Genomic DNA, 13,262 nt, shown 5'->3' with positions numbered 1-13,262 from the left:
TGAACTTTTAAATTTCTGTTTTGGTTCCAAATATCTGTGTGAATCAGCCTTTTTGTATTTGAAACAAAAAAAGATGAAGAATCACTGTACTCTTACGGACTTGCATACAGAAGATTCTTTATGGTTGGTCTTATCGCAGTATATCCCCGATTTTGAAAGCTTGGCAGATGACACAAACTTTACATAAATTAAAAAACGTATGAATTTAAAATAAGAATTCTGAATTGTATTTAATTTTAAAATTTATAAACATTTTTCAATATGTGTTGATTAACTTTTCTAACTATGTGCAATGAAATTCTTGAGATGGTAGATCGCATCACAAATTAAGTTGGCCACCCCTGCTATAGTGGATAATTACTTGGAGATCAGCATTTAAGGAATCAGTGGTGGATATCTGAGATGAAGTTATTTGTGCAGGGAAACATTTCTCAAAGTAGGCAGAATGCAATGAATCCAGGTATCAACAAAACTATAGACAGGATTTCCAGTCTATAGAAGGTCATTAATCCACAAGAAGAAAAGAGTGGGAAAAAGAAAGGAACCTTGGGAACACCAGAATTAGTGGAGAAGTTAGAAAACGGAGAGCCATCTTTCATCACCTGCAGTGAGCTGCCAGAGAGAAAAATGGATACCTAATTCCAAAAAAATTTGGCAATTTAAAAGACAACGTCAAACACGATCAAAAGCCTTTGAAATGTCAAGGGCAACCACCTGAATTTTATCCTAACTTTTCCATTCGATTTGTCATAGATGAGTAATAAAAGCCAGAATATCATCAGTGAATCAACACTGATGGAATCCATATTGCCAACCTTTGATCAGATAAAAGTTTTCAAGCTAGTTCAGGAGCTGGTGGTTAATGGATTTCTCCATTACTTTAGAAAGAGAAGAGGTTGGATGGGAGGGATTTGTCACCCTATTTGGAAACTAGCTGGATATGCATAGATTTCTAAACAGAAGGGAAAACACCAGTGAAATAAGAAAGTGTAAAAAGGCACCAGAACAGGAGCATAGTTTTTGAGAACAAGTGAAAAAATACCATCAGGACTTGGCATTAATATTGGTTAAAATTCTTCTGATATCCTGTTGATGGAAGACTACAGGAGGCATGGAATGGAGTGTACTGGCTATGGTAGGAGGAAGCTTACCAAATCATTAATACAAGCATTAGAAGAAAAGTAGGATGCTATTAAGTCAGCTTTATCTTTAGCTAAGGAGGTAACAGAACCATTGGGTTTTAACAGAGGTGGAAGTATAGATGGGCAAAAGTTGCAGCCAAATAGCTTTGGCAAGAGACCAGAATACTCACTGTTTGGGCAAGAACAAGTTTTATACTCTTAGCATGTTCAAAATTTGTTTGGATTAATTAATAACCACTTTACAATTGTTACGAGCTTTAGTGTATGCAGAAAACAAACCCTGGTGATATGAATGCGAATCAATTGAAATATGCAACATTTTTATCTTGAACAGCCTTAGCATACGTATTGGAAAAGCAAGGCTTATATAAAAGAAGAGATTTTAGAGCATGGAATAAAGACTTTCATCCCTGCAAGAATAATTTCAGACATGTTATGAGGAAACACTGATATCTGATTTAAAACACTGATATCTGATTTAATAATCCACCCAAGGAAAAGAAAAGAAATCTCAGAGATCATCCCATTTCGTATTCATGTAATGCCAAACAATGTGAGGTTGAGAATTGCCAAGAGTGAAAGTCTCCATTGGAGAATGGACCATTGCCAAGTTGTGATCTTAGAGGTGCCTAGAGGACCACTCACTTTGACTGTGTACTTGGAAGGGTTCTTCATGAGAAAAAGATCAAGAGTGATGGGCATGTGGTTAGGACTGTCTGGTATTCTGGTAGGTAAATGAACAATCTGTGTGAGGTCATTAGTAATTGCAAAAGTAATTGCATCCTGACCAGCTGGGTCGTGTGACTAGAAAACTGAAGTCAGATAGAGTTATGAATATTCAAACACAAAGGAAAATTGTCTTGCATTCATAATCACACTACCATCTCCTCAAAGGCCTATGCATATCTATAGCTGTGTCTGATATGTGGTAAACTATAAAAATGATGCAGGTTCATCATTGGGATGTGGAAACAAAGCAGGAGTCCATGAAATGGAACCATAATGGCCCCCCCATTACCAAAAAAATTCAGGACTCAGCCCTCATCCAAGAAGATTGTGGCCACTACTTTTTTTGGACATGGATGGAATTCTTTTGAGGGACTACATGCCATATTACAAAACAATCATTGAAGCTGCCTATGCTGCTGTTCTGAAAACTTTAAGGGCCCACAAAAGAACAGAGAAGGAAATCAACACAAGGTATCTTGCTTCTTCATGTCTGTGGCTTTTATACACCTTTGAATTTGAACTTCTTAAGTGGGAAACAGCTGAAGAGGGTAGTAGTTTATTTTTTTACTTTTCTCAAGTTCTATACAGCAGTTTCTATTCTGGGAGAGTGTGGATTCCAGGAGTTAAACCACCTTTCCTACAGTTCAGCCCTAGCCCCTAGTGATTTTTGCCCCTCCGGAAATCTCTATTAACACCTGCACGGCCATCGGTTTTCAAGTGATGATGATGCAAAGAAGTTTTCATATATTTCTTAATTACCCTCAAAATAGAGGATATGTATTGAAATCGAGGAAATATGTATACTATTTAAAAAAAATAGGATATGTTGATTCTTTATTACCAAGATAGATAACATTATGAGTGATCCTCATGTGTGTGTGTAGAAGATATAACTATGATCCAAGTGCAACACTACCATTCACTTATTTTGAGTTTGGTTTGCATTATTAGTCTGTCATTAAGTACTACATAATCAACAAGACAATTTTTTATAGCTAAATGATAAAAATAACAATATTTTACACAAATTTAACTCAGAATCCTGTAGGAAAAGGGAAATAATAATAATAATAATAATAATATATATGAAAAACAGATTTTAATCTTTTGAATTTAATCAGCAAATGGAGTCAAAGAGATATTTAATGAGCTAATTTTGGCACAAAGAAAATACCATTCTATGAAGGTTAAAATATACTTTATATTAATATATGCTGCTAACTCAAAAAGACATTTTACTGGAAAAATTTTTTTTTAAAAATGTTGACATTATCACACATGTGCGTGGTGAACATTTCATTTCTGGAAAGGACCCGCCGTGTAACCCCCACTACAGATGTTTCGGAAGGAGTGAAACAATTTGAACTTCTTAAGTGGGAAACAGCTGAAGAGGGTAGTAGTTAATTATTTTTTTACTTTTCTCAAGTTCAAACAATTTTTAGAAGATAAAATTCTAAGAATTTTAACTTATTTTACTATTCTACCTTCATAGAATAGTATTCTATTCTATGAAGGTTAAATATACTTTATATTAATACATGTTGCTAACTGAAAAAAATGTTGATTTCATCACACGTGTGCAGGGAACATTAAGGAGTTTTTGGAAAGGACCAGCAGTGAACCTCCACTAAAGATGTTTCCCCACTTAGGAAGTTCAAACAATTTGAACTTCCTAAATGGGGAAACATCTTAAGAGGATGGTAGTTAATTATTTTTTACTTTTCTCAAGTTCAAACAATTTTAACTTCTAAGGTGAGTTAACATCTTTAACATGTTTCAGTGTATTGCTAAAAACAGTCACATTACAATAAGTTAAACTACATGATTTAAATTTAAGTTAATTAATTAATTATGTCACTTGAAACTAATTCAATAACCATTAATTCCATTTCAGTAGGTTTATATCACATTCTTATAATAAATAAAAATCACAGCAGAATGTTCTCAAGAATAAAGCTATTGAAATAGAAATGAAAGTCCAATTTTTTAGCTGAGAAGTGGGACATTAACTCATCTGGAGATATTTATCTAGGTAAATAAGTATTATGTCATAATGATGCATATCGCACCTCATTTTCATTACAGTGATATTATTACTTGAAAGATAAAGCACAGCATAAAGCACACATATATGGACAAACACAGATCCAAGGAATTTCTTAGTTCATTATTACATTCAGTGATTATGTCCACAGAATTTTCCTCTTTTTGCAAAACCCTTAATCCACAAATTTATTTTCTTTTTCTTTTAACTGTTTGTATTATTTTAATCCTCTTATACATTATTACTGATATTTCTACAAATGTGTAATATCTTTCATATTACTTTAAAAAGAGACTGGCTAAATTGAACTGCACGATGATTATGCTATAACATAACAGAACTTAGACTAGAAGTCAATATGCTAAAACCTTTATTTTAATAATGACAATTATTTGTTGTCAAAAGTTTTTACTGCTGGAAGATAACTTCAACATTTTATGCAGTTTTTACATAATTTAATGTGATAAAAACAAAAATACTTATTTTGGTATAAGCCTTATGGTCTAAATTATGTCATGTTCATTATCTGAAATCTCTACAACATAACTACTTATTTCATCGGCTGCACTATTAACTTTTTTTTTATACTACTAAAAAAGTTTACAAATTGGCTTTCAGTTAGCTAACACTATAAAAAGGCTGTAGATATATTAAGGGGAATAAATAATTATTCCAACAATCCATATTCCAAATCATAATGCCAAATAAAGATATCATAAAACACAGGTTAACAACATACTGTATGTTGGCATTATACAAGGCAATCAAAAAGGAACAACACACCACTTTCTGTATACACACATATGCTTTACTGATTATAATGGGTAGTATTCCAGAAGTGTCACACTTCATATCTCGATGCATATCATGTAATCCAGAATGTAACTGTAACTATACAGTAATGATGCAAAGTTAGATTTCAATGAACTTGTATAACTATGAGATTACAAAACATATAAAGAGGATATTTAACTATGCATCTGCAAGCAGATGTCCAAAAAGCTTTGTCCTGATCATGCTTAATGACAATGACATTTCTTAATTAAATATAATAATTAGTAAATTTTACAATTAGTCATTCTTTAGTGATTAATATGCACTCTGAACACAAGCTACTTATTATAAGTAACTTTAATTATTACAGTGTCGATACACTGAAATAGCAGATCATTCTTATATACAAATGAACTAATATACACAGCTTCTCACAATGTGAAAAAAAAAAAAAAGAGATGAATTTCAATTTTTTTGAAAATGTAACTGTTTTTCTCAGTTCACACACACACATATATACATACACACACACACAAATGTACAGAAATTATGACTCTCCTATGCTTTCCAAACTACTTCCACCTGGTGAAGAGCTAACTTCCACTTCCACAAAGTCCACAGTTACAGGAATATGAATACTTGGAGAGTTTATCACAGTTGCACTAGTAACAGGTGAAGTGTTGGAATTCTCAGAATCAGAAACTTGAGGCAGGATGGTTGAAGAAGGCTGAAGAGGTACGGGAATGGAAACAGTGGTCACTGAGGCTGTTTGAAAGAGAATTTTCAATCTTAAATAAAGTTACTTTAAAGTTATAAAGATGAACATCACATTTACAGCATATCATGAAAAGTTCATTTTTTTTGTTTCAGGACTAGTTTTTGCTATATATTTATAAAAATAATTTACACCTATCACTAAAATGTACTTTTACAGACACGTTCAAGAATTACTAAAAAAAAGGTCTAGAAATAGATACTAACCAAATAATACTGCAAAAGGTTTTTAGCTCTTCTAGTCTTTTTTTTCCACATGTGTAGTCAAGTGAATATTTAGAATATGAATATAGTGTAGACCACTTATTATAATCACAAAATCCTGATCACATATATACAGGAAACAGACAAAATAATGGAAACACCATTATTTGAGATAAGAGTTACAAACATGCATTAATAAGGTGTTGGGTTACCCTTTGTTTTTAAAACAACTTGTATTCGATGTGGAACAGATTCAAAAATCTTGAGCTGTTTTAAGTGAAATATCTGCTCATTTATCACAGAGGAATGTTTCAAGCTCCTTGTGTGATGAAGGTGGAGGAAATCTGCTTCCTGCTCTCCTCATCAAATATGACCACAGTGGCTCAATAATGTTTTAGTCTGGTAATTATGAAGGCCATGGGTGATGTTTAGCCTGTTTTATGCTCCTCAAACCAAATGTGGACACATCTGGCTGTGTGTGTGTGTGTGTACTGGAGCATTATCATCTTAAAACATGCATTGTTTGTGGGGAACAATGCTTGCACCATGGGATGAACTAGATCACTCAGAATATCAGAGTAACTAATAGTGGCAATAATTTGTCCATTCAGGGTAATGACAGGATCTAATGACTAGAACAAAGGGTTGCTCTTATGAAGAAAGGCTTAAGTTTTGCAAATTACAGTGTCTGGAGACTAGGCACCTGCGAGGTGATCTGATTGAGGTGTATAAAGCCTTGAATGGTTTGAGCATGCTCAATGCTGATGGGATTCTACCTTTTCTTCACAATAATTGCCCGAGAGGACATAAATTCAAATTGAGAAAGACAGTTGTAGGATATATATATATACAGATGTGCAGAAGTTTGCCTTTAGCCAATGGGTGGTTGATTGCTGGAACAAACTTCCATCTGTCGTAGAAGTTGACAGCTTAATGAGATTCAAGACAGAACTAGACAAACATTTGGAGTAAGTGGATAGGTGAAATGAGAAGGTTTTTTTTTTTTTTTTTTTTATGGCTGATGCTATATCAACTTGCTTTCTTGCATCATGTGCTTTACTAATGCTAAAGAAGAATACCAAGATATTGCTGCTAAAACCATTGTTGATCCTCCTCCATGCTTGAGGGTTGGCACAAGACAGCCAGGATAATGTAATTCCTTTTGCATTTTCCAAACACAAACCCACCTGATTTTGAAAAAAGCATGATTGACGATTCGTCTGAAAATATAACATGTTTCCGATCACCAAGTGTCCAGTTTTTGTACTCCATACACCATTGCATCCTCTTTCTAGCATTACCATCAATAATGAGTGGCTTGGCAACAGCAGCTCTGTCATAAATTTCAGCTTAATGACGTTCTTGCCAAACTGCTTTTCTAGAGACTAGATTACCAGGAGTCATTAAGTTCTGCTGTTATTTTTGGGGCAATGGTTTTATTTTTGAGGGATACAATCCTTTTCAGTCAGCTTCAATTTTTTGCCAGAATTCTTCCTATCAGATTTCATTTTTCAATACTTGGTGAATGCAGACATCATTTTTGATAGAGTTTCTCTGGATATATTAAACAAATCAGCAGTTTTATTCACCAATGTCCTCACTAAACATGCACCAACAATTTGCCCTCTTTGGAATTCAAACAGGTTGGGCATTTTCTTCACATATTTTTTTATAGGTTTAAATGGATGTCAGATGAATTAATGAGGCTCATGGCAAAAAAAGAAAAATGTATGGGATGCATATAAAGTAACAGGTGACACAGAAGCCTATGCCTGATATAAACTAGTCTGTAATCAAGTCACAAAGGAGGTTAGGCAGGCAAAGGCAGATTAAGAGAAATCTTTGGCAAAGGATGCAAAGAAAAACAGCAAAGAGTTCTTTACTTATGTAAACTCTAGAAGGAAAGGGATGAATCAGATTGGACCACTTAACATAGATGGTTTGACTATTGATGATCATGCTCAGGTAGATGATAAACTGAATGAGTATTTTGCATCTACATTCACACATGAGTTATTCAAGGAAGGGAATGCTAGAAGTTTATCAAACTCTAACAGGGAGCTAAGTGATTTTTTAATTATGGAGAGGCGCCTCCGTAGCCAGGTGGGAAGGAGCAGCAGTGCGTAGCACACGCTTCTTGATTAGACCGGGGTTCGAGCTCGTCACCACCAAATACAGAAGATGCGTAAAGGTCAGGGAATGACCACCACATATCCCGGAGCAATATAGCCTTAGTTGCTAATGCTCCTAAAAACCAAATAAACAACAACAACAACATCAACAACAATTATGGAGAGCAAAGTGGAGGAGAAATTGTTGAATTTAAGGCATCTGGGGAGGATGGGATCTATCCAGTTAAATTATAGGAGGCAGCAAAGGAAGTAAGCAAACCCTTAGCCATAATTATGAGAGCTTTCTTGGACTCAGGGGAGGTCCCCATGGACTGGAGATGTGAAAATGTATCCCCAATTCACAAAAGGGGTTCAAAAGGTGACACAAGTAACTATAGATCTGATAGTTTAACTTGTGTTCTAGGGAGAATAATGGAGTCACTGGTTAAAGAAGCATTGCAAGATCATCTAGACAAGACTGCAGTAATAGTTAAGACCAAGCATGGGTTTGTTAAAGGGAGGTCTTGACTGACCAATTTGATTGGATACTATGATGTGGTCACAAAGGAACTAAATGTAAAAAATATTTTTGATATCATATACTTGGATTTCAGGAAAGCTTCTGATACTATTGCACATGGAAGACTGCGGTACAAATTGGAGAGGCATGGCATTAAAGGTAAGTTGCTACAATGGATAAAGGGAAGGTTGAGTGGGAGACGACAGAGAGTAGTAATCAATGGACACTACTCTTCGTGGATAAATGTTATTAGTGGAGTTCCCCAGGGTTCAATGTTGGGCCCATTGTTGTTTTGTATATTTATTAATGATATTGATAAAAGTATATCAGGTTTGATGTCGAAGTTTGCAGATGATACAAAGGTTGGCAGGGTTGTTAACCACAGTAAGCTACTCCAAATGGATCTAGATAAGTTGGGCAAATGGGCTGAGAAGTGGCAACTGAAGTTTAACATTAATAAATGCAAAGTAGTGCATATGGGTAGCAATAACTCAAAACAAATACCAAATGTGTGGTACTACACTCAGGGAAGTGGAAAGTAAAAAAGACCTGGGTAATTCTGCAGTCAAATATGAAGTTTGCTGACCAGTGTAGATGGGCTACCAGGGCAGGTCATTGAGTCTTGTCAATGATATATAGGGATTTTGCTAACAGGGAGGTGATTATCCCGTTATACAAAGCAATGATCAGGCCACAACTAGAGTACTGTGTACAGGTCTGGAGGCCTCAATTTAGGAAGGATGGAAAGTTGCTAGAATGAGTACAAAGAAAGGCAACAAGATTGGTGAGGAGAAAAAAGGGGGTGCTCTTACCAAGAAAGGTTTAAGTTCTACAAATTGCAGTGCCTGGAGAGTAGGCACTTGCGAGGTGATCTGACTGAGGTGTATAAGGCCTTGAATGGGTTGAGCAAGCTGAATGCTGATGGGATTCTTCCTCTTGCTCAGATTAAGAACCTGAGGGGGCACAGTTTCAAATTGAGGAAAGACAGTTGTAGAATAGATGTGCAGAAATTTGCCTTTAGCCAGTGGGTAGTTGATTGGTGGAAGAGTCTTCCATCTTTTGTTGTGGAAGTTGAGAGCCTAAATAAATTTAAGGCTGAGCTGGACAGGATTTGCAACGAATGGAGGGGTGAAATGGGTGGGTTTTTTTTTTTCCTTTTTGGCTGATGCTACATAAGCTTGCTTTCTTGCATTGTATGCCTCTACTAATGCTAATATCACCTCTAAACAAACATCAGCCTTTATTGTCTTTCCTTCATAGAACTGCTTGTAAGACACACAAAAAAAATTATCACTACATGTTCATAAATATGCCATAGAGCCAATTACAAAAACAATTCCTTTCATATCAGGTGTTTCCATTATTTTGTCCACTCCGGTACTAATCATAGAAAAAGACGTTTACCATAATCAGCACTTCAGTTTATGTTATCACTTTTTTTGTCTTATAACAGTTTATGCATATGCAATGGAAGTTATTAAGTAACACTCTGATTTGTTCTCAAACTCTGGCACACTACATGTTACTGCTGTTGCTTTTTGTACAGTTCTTATCATTACTCTGTGAAAGATAACAAATTACTGTATTTGTACTTTTTCCAATCTAAATGTTTTACAGTAGAGCATTGACTAATTTTTTATTTTCTTTATTTGTGTTTAATGGTTTGTGTGGCTTTATATAAATATCATGACAATTTCATTTTTATTGATGACTTTCTTGAAGAACTAGTGGACAGTCAAATTAAAGTATTCTATATTGCTTGATTTTAATCTTTCTTTCTATCCACTTCCACATTTCTGCTCAGCATCAATAAACAATATTGAACATTCTTGTTTCTTTAGTTACTGTTATCAGTTAAGCTACTGTCCTGAAGTGATCAAAATAAGTGGTGTCCACTGTACTTTAAAGTCTTTTTTTTTTTCAGTTTCTCTAGAAGCAAGCTATCATATAAAAAAAAATCTTAATGCTGAAGAGCATTTGGAAGTTTGCATGTGTTTTCAAATGAATATTTAGTGTGCATAATATTAATGAACATCAGTAATGGTTTAACATGCACTATTATCTCTTATGAACCTGAATTCTGTTGTATTTCTTTTAATTAAAACAAATCACATATGTAAGGTGTTTCAAAAGTATTTATAAAAAGGGACAAAAAGTTAAGTACAAAGTCATATAAACACATATATAAAAAATCATTAACCTGGGACAGGAGGAGTGAATGTGCAAAGACAATAGTAAATAAAACACTGATATTTTTATTGCTTTTTCAAAATGCAATATCAAAACAAAGAAGAAGATATGCAACTCACATAATGGGTATATTGGAGTAAATTCACTTGAAGCCAAGAAAACTTGCCTCACAGAAGAGTGCCAAACTGTCAAAACATCTGTAGCTGTCTATAAGCATTTGAGGTAAAATGGTATATTTTGTGGTGATGCAAAACTGCAAGACTAAATTTTTGACAATCATACAAGAAGAGTCATAGACAGGTATCGAACAAATTGGTGATGCTCTAAGGCAGTGTTTCTCAACCTGTGTGCCGCGGCACATTGGTGTGCTGCGAGTATGCTTCAGGTGTGCCATGGAAAATGCAAATAAAAAATTCATTTATTTATGCTGCATCGATCCCAACCCCTTCCAGTGGTCACTGTGAGGTCACGTTTTGATTCCTAGTACTAGATCTGTTCACCTTTAATCCTATATTGAGCTTTTGATTCCTAGTAGTAGTTCTTTATTCAGCCATTCTTATCACTTGAGAGTCTCTCCCAGGCACCTTGCAATTATATAAGTGCAACTTGTCAGTAGCATAGTAAGAAATTTCCTTTGTGTTTTAAAAGTACTTTTTATATCTCTAAAACAGTGCATTCAGTTAATTCGTTTTTTTTTTTTTTTTGGCGCAAGGGCTACTATGACCAAATTGCACCTATTTCTGTGGAGAGACACTGTACAGATCAGTAAAGCGAGTTTATAAGAGCATATATATATTAATCTGTTTCAGAAAGTGAAAAAATTCAGATAAATTAGAGTTTCCAAGAATATGTCTTAGTTGAAGAGACTCATTCAAGTTATGGAGGGATCGGAATGATACGAATCTGGCGGACTGATAATGATCGCACTCTATAAGAATATGTTTTACAGTTAGCGGTGAATCACAATGCAAGCATAGTGGGGGGTTATTTCCTTGCAATAAATAGAGATGCATAAGGTAGGTATGTCCAATACATGCTCTGGCAAGAACAACCTCTTTGTGTCTGTTTGAGTGGAAACTAGATTTCCATACCTGCGGATTCTGTTTTATATTTCGTAACTTGTTATTTAACTGATTATGCCAAATTTCTCTCCATTTTTCATTGCATATTCAGTGTATGATTAATTTATAGTCTGTGTAAGGAATCTGGATATTGTCATTGTCAGTGGGATTTCTTGTAACTTTATCTGCATGCTCATTTCCTGGTATTCCAGTGTGCCCTGGGATCCAACAAAAGTGACACTCTGCCTATTTTTATGAAGATCCGATATTTCAGTTGTTATTTGATTTATCAATGGATGGGGAGAGCAAGAATTGCCATGGAAGGCTGTCACTTCACTAAAAGAGTCTGTATAGATTACAGTCTTTGGAGCGGAGTTATTAGCAATCAAAGTCAAACCCATCTTAATGGCATAGAGTTCTGCAGTGAAAACAGTGCATTCCTGAGGTAGCGAGACAGAGACTGTTGATGTTGGTAAGAACCACAGCTGTGTCACTTTTGGAGCAGTCAGTATAAATTTGCAGAGTTTGTCCATATGCCAAGGAGTGGGCTGCATGTAGTTTCTGAAAAGTTTCGTTGTTCAGGGATTGTTTCCCCCAACGTTGGAAGTAATCATCACATGAAGATATGCATGCTTTCCATGGAAGTTGCATGATTTCTCTGTCTTGATGAAAATTGGTCAAATGCATATTCCACTGCTGAATTAGTTCTTGTAGGCAGATTCCTGTAGGTTTGTTTTCATGAGGTTTATTTCTAAAAAGGTTTACCCATTGAGGATCATAGAGGTGTGACTAGATAGGAGGAGATGGAAAACTATTTATTTTAACTGCATAGCTGAGGAGCAGCATCTTTCTCTGAAGGTGGAGTGGAGGTTCATTGGCTTCTATATATAGGCTTTGGACAGGCGAAGTCCTGAATGCCCCAAGAGCAATCCTAAGTGCACTATGCTGTACTGTGTTAAGACATGCCGACAGAGTCTTTCGAGCGGAATCATAAACTGGAGCACCATAATCTAATCGCGATCTTATTAAAGCTTGGTATAGATGGAGCAGAGTATAGCGATCAGCTCCCCATGTCATGGATAAGATGACTTTAAGTATATTCAGCTAGTTCAGCTATATACAGATAGTCCATGTTTGTAGTATACGCTTCTGGAATGTCAGTTTAGTGTCAAATGTCATGTCCAAGAATCAGATATTGCTAGTGATTGGTATCGGTTTATTTCCCAATGATAATTCGGGTTCTGGATGTAACTCACATTTTTTTACAAAAGTGAATGGCTGTAGTTTTGGTTGCTGATAGATGATAACCATTATGTGAAGACCATGACACTATTTTGTTTGTTGTAAGTTGCAGATGTCGTTCAATGGAATGCATATTCTGTGAATGGCAAGATATTGCAAGGTCATCAGCATAAAGATAGATGTCTATGTTGCCCAAAATGTTGTGCACTAAATTGTTTATCCTGAGAGCAAAGAGTGTAGCACTGAGTACCGATCTCTGTGGTACACTTTCTCTTTGGACAAAAGATTGTGAAAGAGCATTACAGTAACTCACTTAAGTTCTATTTTTAAGATAACTCTTTATGATCATTGGGAGTCGACCTCTGAGTCCTATGGCATAGAGGTCTTGTAGAATGCCATAGCGCCAGGTGGTGTCAAATGTCTTTTCAATATCTAGGCACACCATGGCAAGATGTTCTTTTCGGATAAAGG

At 35.3% G+C, this 13,262-nt stretch overlaps 1 protein-coding gene across 3 annotated transcripts in view; it reads right to left on the bottom strand.

Annotated features, from left to right (window-relative positions):
* Nucleotides 1-5,194: 5,194 nt before the first annotated feature.
* Nucleotides 5,195-13,262, bottom strand: part of LOC150088309 (cyclic AMP-dependent transcription factor ATF-2-like) — a 237,356-nt gene continuing 229,288 nt past the window's right edge. For all 3 annotated transcript variants that reach the window (XM_090370702.1, XM_090370700.1, XM_090370701.1), the window contains exon 14: nucleotides 5,195-5,454. In XM_090370702.1, coding sequence (XP_090226828.1) covers nucleotides 5,237-5,454 — 218 coding nt within the window. In that variant the 3' untranslated portion in view covers nucleotides 5,195-5,236. The remainder of the gene's footprint in view (nucleotides 5,455-13,262) is intronic.

The sequence above is a fragment of the Mastigoproctus giganteus genome, chromosome 3 (genome assembly GCF_048544385.1).
Source record: "Mastigoproctus giganteus isolate SK-2022 chromosome 3, ASM4854438v1, whole genome shotgun sequence".
Classification (NCBI taxonomy): Eukaryota; Metazoa; Arthropoda; class Arachnida; order Uropygi; family Thelyphonidae; genus Mastigoproctus; species Mastigoproctus giganteus.
The sequence above is the reverse complement of the archived record's forward strand: the minus strand, read 5'-3'. Positions and strand labels throughout refer to the sequence as shown.